Source organism: Notamacropus eugenii, chromosome 5, assembly GCF_028372415.1.
Source record: "Notamacropus eugenii isolate mMacEug1 chromosome 5, mMacEug1.pri_v2, whole genome shotgun sequence".
In the NCBI taxonomy this organism is placed as follows: Eukaryota; Metazoa; Chordata; class Mammalia; order Diprotodontia; family Macropodidae; genus Notamacropus; species Notamacropus eugenii.
Genome location: NC_092876.1, coordinates 330,635,026 through 330,648,404, shown reverse-complemented (window position 1 = coordinate 330,648,404; position 13,379 = coordinate 330,635,026). Strand labels below are relative to the sequence as shown.

The 13,379-nt window shown below is 36.0% G+C and overlaps 1 protein-coding gene across 1 annotated transcript in view; it reads left to right on the top strand.

Annotated features, from left to right (window-relative positions):
- Window positions 1-582: 582 nt before the first annotated feature.
- IL20RB (interleukin 20 receptor subunit beta) overlaps window positions 583-13,379 on the top strand; it is a 28,720-nt gene continuing 15,923 nt past the window's right edge. The window contains exons 1-2 of the mRNA XM_072613569.1: window positions 583-814; window positions 13,127-13,253. Coding sequence (XP_072469670.1) covers window positions 742-814; window positions 13,127-13,253 — 200 coding nt within the window. The 5' untranslated portion in view covers window positions 583-741. The remainder of the gene's footprint in view (window positions 815-13,126; window positions 13,254-13,379) is intronic.

Sequence of the window (13,379 nt, the reverse complement as noted above, 5' to 3'; positions counted from 1 at the left end):
GAATTTTTTTCTTCTGATTTCTATTATTTCTCCTTTTCTATTTTTCCTTTTTTAATGCCTTATCTTGACTGAAATGAACTCAAGGTGGAATTGAGAAGGATAATAGAATCTTGTGGATTTATAGCTAGAAATGACTTTAGGTCATCTTAATCTAACCTGTCATTTTACAAAAAAGGAAACTGAGTCCAGAGAAGTTAAGTGACTTGCCCATGATCACATAGCTTGTAAGTGGCAGACTTGGTATTTGAACTCAGGTTCTTTGACTGTAACTATGATTGGTCGTGGTTATTAAAATAAGTGAAAAATTATGCCCTATTTTCATTGTCTCTGATTGAAAAGGAAAAAGCATGCCAGGTGTAGTGTTGGAAATTGCTCTGAACAATCTGGATCAGGGGGAAATTCATAATATAAAAAGCCTTTATGTATAAAAGATACAACTTGAGGAGTCTCTGGCTGAAGGGCACTTATGGGATTCATCAAACAGGCTTGGGCGGAGTTGGTCTGGAACTCCTTCTAGACACTCCCCTTAATGAAATGTGACTAGATGACTAACAAGTAGGAGGGGCAGTGCATTGTCTTGTTACACCAGTCCGATCTTTCTTTACAGAACAGTTTGGACACTACCAAAATTCCAAGCTTTACTTCAGAAATCTGTGTACTGCACCAATAATGGCTAAACAAAACAAGACACTTTATTTGGGAAAAGAACATTCAGAGCCAAGCTAACCCTGGACCCACAGAATGGTTCTGAAAGAAGCGTTGGCTAACCTGGTTGTGTGGCTTCTCTGTACCTGGATTCCAGCTTTGCTTACAGGTAACTTAGTAGTTATTTGGGACCTGAGTATGGGGGTGGTGGTGGGGAAAAACAAGGAAAACTACCTTTCCTTGGGTTGGAACGCTTGATATGGAGGTATCTCCATAAAAAAAAAAAATCTTGTGTCTATGTTTTAAAAATAATAATAACATAAAACAATCCCCAAAAGATAAATATGAATTTAATTTAGAATTCTATCTATCTTCCAACTTTCAGCTAGCAAACTTGAAAGGTAAGAGTGACCAAAGAGGAAGATGCTTATGTCCTAAATCAGGAGCTGTAAAAGGCTGAAGGAATCCTACCAAGTTTTGCTTCTTTTTTCTTTCTCGTGTTCCAGTTTCTAAATCTTAAAATGTATGTGCTTCAAGAAGGACAATATGTTATGGGTTTATAAATTCTCACTTCAGTATAACTCTATATGGGAAGGAAAAGCTAATTAGTATGAAACTAGTTCCAAACTTAGTAAAAAATTACTTCTCACACGAATTTTGATCATTTCATAAAAAGCAAGAGGAAAGAATATAATACTTTAGAAAAAAATCAGTTTTAGGTGAAAGGCATTTTCTCAGCCAGCAAAGTTTACTACAGACCTTGTTGCTATGTTCCAGTTTGCTTGTTCCTGCTTGTTTCATCATTCTGAAATCCTAGCCTCAATTGCCTTCGATTTGTTTTCATGTCACAACTTGTTTAAGAGGGGTTTCTTTCTCTAAATCTGCCTTTTCAGTGTTGACTTGAACCTGTAACAGTATGTTTATTTCCTCTGAAGTAAGGACAATCTCAGGGTTTACATGGGACAGTAGTTCAGAAATGGTACCACTTGTAACCTTTAGACCATGTTTCTTGATTCCTGAAAATTTAAATATCATTGTATCCTGCTACATCTTTGCTCCAAATGGACAACTTTGTTGATTGTGACATCCAGTCTACACTCTCCAGGACCATCTATAATCTGGCCCAGTGCTATATCTAGTCAACCTTATTTCTCCAGATGAAATGTCAAACCAGGCTCCTCATAGTCTTGAGCACATGGAGTATTATTTCCCGTTCTTATCTCTGTTTGTATCACTCATTGCCTAGAATGTTTTCCTTACTTCCTTTTTACCCTCTGAATTCTTCATTGCCTAGTTCAAGTATATTATTCTCCAAGAAGCTTTCTCTGACTGCTTCAGTCTTCATAAATTCTCTCTCTCTTAAACTTCTAATCAGTTATTTATATTAATAATGTTTAATTCATATATATATATGCAATATGATATAAATTACACTGCTCAGTCGTTCAGTCATGTTCAACTTTTCATGATCCCATGGACCATGCTATCAATGGGGTTTTCTTGGCAAGGATACTGGTTTGCCATTCCCTTCTTCAGTGAATTAAAACAAACAGAGGTTAAGTGACTTGCCCAGGGTCACACAGCTAATAAGTGTGTGAGGCTGGATTTGAACTCAGGTTTTCCTGACTCCATGCCCAGAGTCCTATGTACTGAGCCCCTTAGCTACCTCTTTACTGAATACTTACTTAGTATTAATAATGCATCATATTTTTTATGACATTTTAAGGAGCATTTGTGCTTTACTCACAACAATCCTCTGAGGCAGGTAGTACAATAAAATTATTACCACTCCAGAGACTCAGAGAGGGCAGAGGTGAGTTGGCCAGGGTCATACATCCAAGAAGTGCTAAAGTAAGGATTCAAACCCTAGTTTCCTGACTCCAACCAAGTTCAATGCCTTTTCCTTTATTATAGACAAAGTTTCACATGTGCATCTGCCCAGAGTATAAACTCCTTTTGGGAACATCCATGCTTCTTTGATATTGTTTGCAGAATATATGTTCAATATGTTCAAATACATACTTCTTGGTTGGTTGATTTTATGAAGGAGGAGTTAGGAGCAGCATTAGTGGGAGGCAGGAATTCAGTATACACACATATACATACATATATCTATATATCTTTATATCCATCTAATTAAAAACCCTCTCAACCTACTCAGAAAATTGATAATTTCTGAAACTATAATAAACCTTCTCCTTAAACATATGACGGTATATAAACCATGGAACCTAAGACTCATAGATCTGGAAAGGGAATATAGAGGTCATCTAGTCCAATCCCTTGTATTTTAAGATAAGGAAATGGTTGCCCAAGGTCATGGAGTTAATTAACAGCCGAGATAGGCCAGAACTCAAGTCTTTAGACTCTTTCTGTGATACCATGTTTCCTACTAGGGATAAGACTTTGTAAAACTTATCATCTATATCTACATCTTGTTCTGTGAACTCTCTCACCTCATTCACTTTTCATGTATCAATGTTTTCTCTTCCCATATAAAGTACAAATTTCCTGGAAGCAAATGCTCCATCTTCCATTCCTTAAAGTGTCCCACAATGCTTAGTCCTCTAAAACATTAACAAATTATTTTGTTTGACATTAGAGATCCAAGGCAGCATTGCAACCTCAGTGTTGTTATCATATCTGGTGTTTCAATCACTCATATCGCTGGCTGCCCGTTGGCACTATAACTGATCTTTTTAAGTAATCAATTACATTCTAGTTGATCCATTTCCGTTGGCCCCCTGAAGTACCCACAACTTAAATTTGACCAAAATTTTTGCTTTCAAGATCTTTCCTGATCTGTCTGCCCCCGAAGGGTCATCACCTTTGGTTTCTACATGGATGCTATGAAGCTACTTGGCTGAGAAGTATCACTGATGCTGTGGCTTTATGTTTTCATATCTGTCCACTAAGGGCCTCAACATTTCTGCTAATACTAAATTGCTATGGTCATTCATTATCAAAGGATATAGCAAATATAATAAATACGATAAAATGACTTGTTTATCTTAGTGAAAGAATTTTTAAATTTGAATAAAATACTGTGTAAATGAGTATTACTTTTTATTCCATACTCAAGACTAAATAGCAAGTTAGAATAATAGTGAAATAACCCTGGTGGGTTATATTTTTCTAAAGACCAAAGTAAGCTGTTCATTATCTTCAGACTGGTCACTGTGAGAAATCATTGGATCTCTCTCATCATGGTAAATGGAGAATCTCTGAATGTATGAGTGTGTGATGATTTCTCAGGTGATGTTAATGTGTTAATGGTGTTAATGTTACCGCTGAGGGAGGATCAGCTGAGGCTGCTGCATTTGTGAACATACATGAACACAACAATCTAAGCTCCTGGAGGGAAGAGAGAAACAATGAGAACATGGTTCATACCAGGGGCCAGAAGAACTTGATGGAAAAATGAGAGCTTCAGAAGTAACCATAGCAGAAGGAGACTTTTGAAAGTGTAGAGAGACAGAGTGAAGTCCATGGAGAATGAAAGGGCTTGTATGCATCTTGAAGCATAAATGGAGAGGTCTGATGAGAAGAAGCTGAAAGCTTGGGGCAAGGAAGGCAAGCAAAGAAGAGAGAAAAGAGGGGAAAAGACCTACCACTGGCGTTATTGGTTTTTTCTATTTTGTCTTTAATGCAGATTACCAAAGAGGAAGGGGACCTGTATAATACAGTACCTCCTCTGGGGGTGGCTAGAAGCAAAGGATTATTCATGAGAGGATTTTATGATCAATCACAATGAATGACTAAGGATTGATTTATAATAATCCAAGTGAGGCAAGATGGTGCTGTGATTTGGAATTGAAGGATTTGGCTTCATCACTTTACTACCTGTGTGACAAAGGGGATGTCACTTTATTTCTCTGACCTTTATTTTCTCTGTGTGTAAAATAAGGAGGTTGAATTGGATGACTTCTAAGTTCCTTTCCATTTCTAAATCTGTGACCCTAAATCCCAGAAATTAAGTAATTTATCATCAGCTTTAGCAGAGGAAAAAATAGGTTTATTTTGGAAGAATTAGGAAGAAGGAAGTAAGGAAAACAGGAAAGAAACAAGCATTTTAAAATACTAGTATATTCCAGATCCTGTGATAAGTGCTCTACAAATGTTTTCTCATTTGATCTTTGCAACAATCCTGGGAGGTAGCTACTATTACAGTCCTCATTTTACAGTTGATGAAACTGGGACAGACAAAGGTTAAGAGACTTGCCCAGGGTCACACAGTCAATCTAGTCTGAGGCTGGATTTGAACTCAGGTCTTCCTGACTGAAAGCCCAGTGCTCCATTGATTGTTGCTGTTATTGTTTAAGATGAGAAGAAAAAGAATCATTGATATTAGAGATTCTTTGTGGAGATTATTCTTTTAGAGCCAGGAGCTTGCATTCTTTTCTTTAAGAATCAGATAATTAATAGAGGAGATATGGCAACTTGTTTAAAGAGAAATTGTAATATATTTATTCACATGATTAATAAAAATATCAGATTAGTTTAGAACTTGATTAGGGAATGTAAGTACAAAATAAAATTACCCAGGAAAGAGTCATAATAAGAATAAAATAGATTGAACTAAGTTACCATCAAAGGAGAAATGGAATGGCTGGTGTAGTCATAATGAGAATTGCCCAGTTGAATGCAGGGAGCTAGTTGTGTAAAGGGGCAGTGGGGTTTTGGGAAACAGTGTGGTACGGAGGAAAGGCCTTTGGACGTGGCATCAGCAGATTTGAGTTCAAAATGTGACAGTCATACTTATGTAGTTGTAAGACTATAGGTAAATCACCCTTTCTTACATTTATTTTCTCATATATAAAACGGGGACAATAATTTTTTTTACCTATGTACATGTATCGCAGGCTTTTTTGTTAGGAAATCGTTTTTTAAATGTTTAGCCCCGTATAAATGAGAGTTATAATGATTTTCAGTGTAATTTATGTGTTAGACCTTTCCTTTGAAATGACGGATTGGATTTAGTTTTGGGGGACAGTGGTAGTAAATGTTTAACAACTGGTTCTCTGAAACAAATGTACATATGACACAATTTTAAATTTAATTTGCTTATATAATTTTCTCCATCACTTATTAAGTCTAGATAATCAACATCAACAAAAATCAAGAACTAATGTTTAGTTTACTGATTTCTGAGGTTTAAATGCTCACATTGAAAAATTTAACAATCAGTTCAAGTCTTTAGGAGATGGTACCAGCATGCTTCTGCTTGATCTGTCTAATAATAATCTCAATGACATGTCTCAGTGAGAGGCTCCTTTGGGAACATCATACTCTGACTTGGGTCTCTGAAAGGATTCTTGGTTTCCCTGCTAGCACTTAAGCTAACAAAGTCATTCATATAATAGAAAAGGGTCATTTCAGACAGCAAGGAACACAGAAAGGACTCCTCTTTGGGTACTTTGCAAAGCAATTGGGCAAGTCCTTACTTGGAAGTGCTATATTCCCCTCCCCTGCACTAGTTTGGTTTGAAGTTACTACAAATTCACAGAGCATTTTAATGTAGTTCTTGCATCATGAATGGAATTGTAAATCTTAAGACAACATACCATCCTGTTTTATGCCTCTTCTTGGTTTTTGTTGGGTCTGTATGACCCTGGTCAGTCAGTAGCAACTCCCACACTCATTTTTGTGTCTCTCAGCATGCCATGGGAAGTCAGGCACAGTTCCCCTGGATCTGGTCTGTGTCTAACCTTGCTCCAACACTTTCTTGTTACAGCTTTGGCAATCTGCTCACCATGGCCCCTGACCTGGAATACCATCCCTCTTCAATGTTTTTGTTCTTGCATTGAGTTCTGGGCAGCTGGGTGGCACAGTGGATAGAATGCCAGATCTGGAGTCAGGAAGACTCATCTTCCTGAGTTCAAATCTGGCTTCAGACACTTAATAGCTATGTGACCTTGGGTAAGTCCCTTAACCTTGTTTGCCTCAGTTTCCTCATCTGTAAAATAACCCAAAGAAGGAAATGGCAAGCCACTCTAGTGTATTTGCCAAGAAAATCCCAAATGGGGTCATGAAGAATCAGAGACAATTGAAAAATGACTCAACAAAAATTCTGAGTTTTCCAAAAAAAAAAAAAAAAAAAAAAAAAGGGCAGTATGAGAGACAGGAAAGCACAGACCTTGAAACACGGGGAAGGAATAGAAAGAGAGGCTTTAAGAAGAAAAACAAAAAAGAATCTAAAACATTCCCAAAGGACTGTTGAGACAAAAATACCATTCACATCCAGAGAAAGAACTATGGAATTGGAATGCAGAGTGAGGCAGAATATTTTCTCTTGTGTTACGTTTTGTTTTGTTTGGGTTTTTCTCATGGTTTCTCCCATTCATTTTAATTCTTCTATGCAACATGACTAATGTGAAAATGTATTTAACAGGAATGCATGTGTAGAGCCCATAAAAGATTGCATGCCATCTCAGGGAGGTGAGGGAAGGAGGGAGGGAGAAAATCTAAGACTTATGGAAGTGATTATAGAAAATTGAAAACAAATAAATAAATAAAAACAAATAAATAAATTATTCTCCTAAAAAAAGAAAACAAAAAAAAAGGAAGTCTTAGAGGACTAATTAAATTCATACAACTTTGGATAAAACACAACTTAAATTTGAAGCATATATTATATGAGGACACAGAAAGCTAGAAACAGTAGTTTACAGAATTCTGAAATAAAGTGAACTGAATGGGATTTGAATTTAAAAAATGAGGCTGATTATAAAGAGGAAAGTATTTTGTGCATATGAAGGAATCAATGGAAAGATCTTTCTATTAATAAAGGAAGCGAATCATATTGGAATTGAATTATTTTTAAACAACCAAAATTTGGGGAGTTGAAATATTAGATTTGAGTTGGGATGATTTATTGCTTGCACTATAAACTATGGAAGGGCAAAGATCAGGCTTATGAATGAATATTCACCCAAAAGAAAACTGAAAGTGAAAAAGGTAGCTAAAGACCTGATGATTTTCATGCATAGTATACACCAAAAGATAGTTGTGGGGTTTAGAGCTGGAAGAAACACTGGAAATCATCTTAGCCCAATCTCATTATTACTAGCTACTATTATTAATAATATGCATAATTTTTATTAAATGAAATGTGCTAATATATGTTTAATAATATTAATAGCTGACATTTGCATAGCTCTTTAAGGTTCATTCTTTAAAAATATCTCATTTGATCCTTACCACAACCCTGGGAGGTTAGGTGCTATTATTATCCCATTTTCTAGATGAGGAAACCAAGGAAGACAGAAGTGATGTGAATTGCCCAGGGTCATAACTTTTAAGTGTTTGAGGCTTGATTTGTACTCAGGTTTTCTTGATTCCAGCCATGGTGCCCCTATCCATTGTGCCATCTAGATGACTCTCAGTAGATTTTTACTGATTTTTATAGAGGAATTTGAAGTCCAGACAGAGAAAAAACCCAGCAACTCACACAAGGCAACAGAAATTGTTAATTCCAGTTCCAGGATTTGAATTCAGAGCTTCTGACTCCAAATGCAGTACTTTTTTTTTTTTAATGACACATGGTTCTTGAAGTGGGAAAGGGTTTCAAAAGCATTTCATGAAAGGGGTATTAAGCCAGAAGAAATTGACCTATGAAGTCAAATTGTTGGAACATTTGCATGGAGGACTGAAGACTACTTATTTGGATAGATATGGTGACAGAATGTTAGGTCTGGAAGAGAACAAGGTCCACAGAAGAGAAGTAATAGAACTTGTAACAGAACTGATGTCTCCTAAATCCCAAGGCACTGGTCTTCCCCATTTTGAGTAAAGTGTAGTTCTCAAAAAAGGAAATTCTGAAGATACAAATAGAAACAATTCCAATGAAAAAGAATAGGGAAAGTTACTAGGAATTGCTGACCAGCTTGGATTTTCAAAATGAATTGACAGAAGTTGGAAGTAAGGGCAAAGGAACTAAGGATGAATACAGAAAGGTGACCTGCTCCTCTCAGGGTCGCTAGAGCTCAGAATGAGCTTAAGTTAGTGGTGATGACTACTTTGGTACGGATAATCCAAAAGGATTTTTTCTTTTCTTTATAAAAAATTTTCTTTAAATTTTTTTTAAAATTTGATTTCCTTTTTAAAATTTATTTTTACTTTTCAACACCCACTTTTATAAGTTTTTGAGTTCCAAATTTTCCCCCCTCTTTCTGCTCCTCCCTCCCCAAGATGGCATGCAATCTGAGATAGGCTATACATGTGTAATCATATTAAATATATTTTCACATTGGTTACGTACAAGAGAATTTTGAAAAAAGCTGTTCTAGGGGCAAGGAGAAGAACAGAGAAGGGATAAAGGTACTCTTTGGGAGTACATGATATGATGATTCCAAACAATGTCAAAAAGGCTGAATTTCTCCATTCCTATTTTTAGTCCTTTTTCCTTCCTCCAGGAAGCATGATCTTTGAATTGGGAGAGACAGAACACAAATACTAGCAGAGAGGACCTAGCTATGACTGATGTGCGTTCATGCCTCCAGTCCTGGATTCATTCCATCCTAAGTTCTGAAAGAACTGTTTGATGCCATTACTAAGCCACTGTCTGTAACCTTGAAAAGGCTGCAGGTGATGGGAGAGATGTCAGAGGACTAGAAAAAAATCAAATGTCCTGTTTTGTTTTGTTTTGTTTTTCTTAAAGGGAAAGGTTGGAGTCTATGAACTACAGAACAATGAGTCAGACTTCAACTCCTGGCAAAATTCTAGACCTTTGAAATTAAAACAAATTTTTATTGATATACTTTATTTTTCCCATAATTTTCATTTCTGAATGTCTCCTCCTGTCCTACTCACTGAGCTCTTCCTTATTACAAATAAAAAGAACAAAGAAGAAAAACAATTCAGCAATACCAAATAATAGCTCAATTGTATCTGACATATACACAATATTTCACAAGCATTATCTTTCACTTTTGCAAAAAAGAGAGGGAATTACACTATCTTAGCTCTTCTCTGGGATCAAGTTTCATCAGCATTCAGTTTTTGTTTTTTGTTCTTTTTACAATTGTTGTAGTTATTTATTATGGGTGTCTTTTTCTTGGTTCTGTGTATTTCACTCTTTATTAGTTCATATTAATCATCACATGCTTTTCTGTAATCTTTGTAGGTGTCATTTCTTGTAGCACTCTAATAGTCAATTACATTCATAATTTATTTAGTAATTCATAAACCAATGGGTACCTACTTTATTTCTAGGTCTTTGCTACTACAAAAATACTGCTATGTGGGACTTTTATCTCTGTCTTTGACCCTCCTGAGGTAAATGCCTAGTAGTGGCATCTCTGGGTCAAAGGGTATGTACAGTTTAGTTATTTAAAAATATACACATTGTTTATCAGATCTATGGATAAGAAAAGAATCTAGCACCCAAAAAATTGATATGGCATTGCAAAGTGTAAAATAGATACTTTTGATTACTTAAAAATCAAAAAGCTTCTGCACAAACAAAACCAATGCAACCAAAAGTAAAAGGAAAACAGAAAACTGGGAAAAATGGAAAAAAAAAACAGAAAAAAACCCACTTTGCAACAAGTATTTTTGATAAAGGCCCCATTTCTCAAATATATAGAGAAATAGTCAAATATATAAACATACAAGTCTTCCCCAATTGCATGTAAATAGGCAGTTTTCAGATAAAAAAATCAAAGCTATCTATAGTCATATGAAAAAAATTCTCTAAATCACTATGGGTCAGAGAAATACAAATTAAAACAATTCTCGGGTACCTCACACCTATCAAATTGGCTAATATGACAATATGACAAAAAATGGAAAATGATGGGTGTTGGAGGAAACGTAGGAAAACTGGGACACTATTGCATTATTAGTGGAGCTTTGAACTGATCCAAACATTCTGGAGAGCAATTTGGAGCTATGGCCAAAAGGCTATAAATTTTGCTGCAAAAATACTACTGTTAGGTCTATATCCCAAAGATTTATAAAAAAAGGAAAAAGTGCATATTTGTACAAAAATTTTTATAACAACTCTTTTTGTGTGGCTAAGAATAAGAAATCAAAGGGGGTGTCTGTCAATTGAGGAATGGCTAAACAAACTGTGGCATATAATTGTGATAGAATACTATTGTGCTGTAAGAAATGAGAAGCAGGATGATTTTAGGAAAATCTGGAAAGACTTGTGTGAACTCAAGTGAGCAGAACCAGGAGAATATTGTGCACAGTAACAGCAATATTATATGATGAAGAATTGTGAATGATTCAGCCATTCTCCTCAATACAATGATCCAAGACAATCCCAAAGAACTAATGATGAAGTATACTATCTGCTTCCAAAGAAGGAACTGATATTATTTGAATACAGACTGAAGCATGCAATTTTTCACTTTCTTTCATTCTTTTTTTAAATTTTAGTCTTCTTGTACAAAATGTCTAATATGGAAATGTTTTACACGATTGCACATGTATAGCCTATATCTGATTACTTGCTGTCTTAAGGAGAGGGTAGGGGAAGGAGTGAGAGAAGAATAGAATTTGGAACTCAAAATCTGAAAAATCACCAAATGTAAAAAGTATTTTAACATGTAATTGGGGGAAAAATGAAATATATGTAAAATGCACACACACACAATTCCACTTGCTTTCTGGAATGACTGGAACAAATTGTAGTTCCATTAACAGTATACTCGTGTGCCTGCCTTCCTGACAAGCCACCTTTTGACATTTTTGTTAATTTGTTGCTTAATTTTTTTTAGCTTAATTGAAGATGTGAAAGAGGAAGGAAGGAAGCAATTATTAAGCACTACTGTATTCCAGTTGCTTTACAAAGATTATCTCATGTGATCTTCACTACCACCCTGGGAGATAGGTGGTTTTATGTCCCCATTTGATGGGACTAGCACCCAATCTACTGTGTAACCTAGCTGTAGTTAGAGTTAATGAAAACAAGGGCAAAGTGATATAAGCAAAAGAATGGCTAATATTGAAGAAATTGAGAGGTTGACTGGTGATGCAGAATTAGACATCCTTTGTGGGTATGGCTCATTTGTCAGTCTATTTTGCTTAACAAATCTGTTGCCGAGGTTTTCTTTTTCCTTTTTCAATTGGGAGAGGATGGAAGAAAAAAATAAATGACTGTTAATTGAAAAAAAATTTTAAATCTAATTTTAAAGAAAAGTTGAAGACAGCGTAATAAACGTGCTGGTGAAAGTAAAGCCTTATATAATACGGGTTTGTATGTGATGTCTTTTACAATACACTAGTTTTTACTTAGCTGCAAATTTATCTTACATTCGTGAAGTTTTCAAATTTCACAACTCATGTGGCATACACAAATGGAATACATACCTTTCTAAATCTTGTTACATACATAAATTTTCACCTAAATACTCTCTTGAATGTGAATGTAAGAATCTGGCTTCTCTTTTGGTGTGATTGTACCTGATCCTTGCTGTTGTTTAGATCATATTCAGTCTTCTTTTAGGAATTCATATTATGACTATCACTCTTATCACTCTCTATTATCAAGTTAAATCAGTCAATCAGTAAGTATGTATTAAGCACCTACAATGTGCCAAACACTTTACTAGGTGCTGAGGATGCAAATAAACTGAATGAAAAATCCTCACTCCAAAGAAACTTCCTTGTGCTGTTGATGATATTAGGCCAGAAAAGGGATGGGGAGATAGGGAGGATGAAAAGGAGAAGTTAAAGGGTTTGAGGAATAAAGGAAATGTATTATTATACAAGCTGCAGGTTAGCCAATATGCTTTGGTTGTAAGGATGGAGTGCATGAAACCCTGAGTCACTCTTACTAGAAATAGAAGAATGAGTTAGAGCGTATAGTAGGAGCACAAATTATGGAGTAGAAAGAACCTTTTTTTTTTTTTTAGAAATCCTGTCTTCTTTGTTCAGGTGGCTCATTACCAGTACTTTCATTGTCTACAGATTGTTTTAGAGGCAGGCTTGATGCAATGGATAGAGCGACAAGCTTGAAGTCAGGAAGACTCATCTTCCTGAGTTCATATATGGCCTCAGACACTTAGGAGCTGTGTGACGCTGGGCAAGTCACTTAACCCTGTTTGCTTCAGTTTTCTCATCTGTCAAATGAGTTAGAGAAGGAAATGGCAACGCACTCCAGTATCTTTGCTGAGAAAACCCCAAATGGGGTCATGAAGAGTCAGACATGGCTGAACAACAAGAAGAAGAAAGGGAGATAATTTCAACCTGCTTTAGATGTTGTTTCTGGCCCATAGGGTCCATGACTCTAAATTTAGACATACTTTGAATCCTTGATGTTTAGTTAAATCCTAGTATATCATAGGTTGTAGAACCTCAAGGGCTCTTTGAGATGATCTAATCCAACCCTCTTGTTTTACAAATATGAAAACTGAGGCTGAAAGAGGCTCACCCAAAGTCATACAGCAAGGAACAAAGTCAGGATCTGAATCCAGGTCATCCGATATTAAATCCAGTTCTCTAAACATGTCTGTCTGTCTGCCAATCCTAGATGAAGCTGTCAATCTGCCAGCCCCTCTGGACCTTTCTGTGCATTCTATTAACATGAAGCACATCTTGACTTGGAGTCCGGTGAATGTCTCTGGAGAAACAGTGAATTATTCAGTTGAGTACCAGGGGTAAGTTGTTTTTTGGCAGATGTTTTTCCTTCAGAAATCACTTAGATGATATCTTCCTCCTCACACAGTCCTTTGCAACACCTTATACCCCAAAGGTTCTCCTGGAATTTTGGAAACACCTGGACA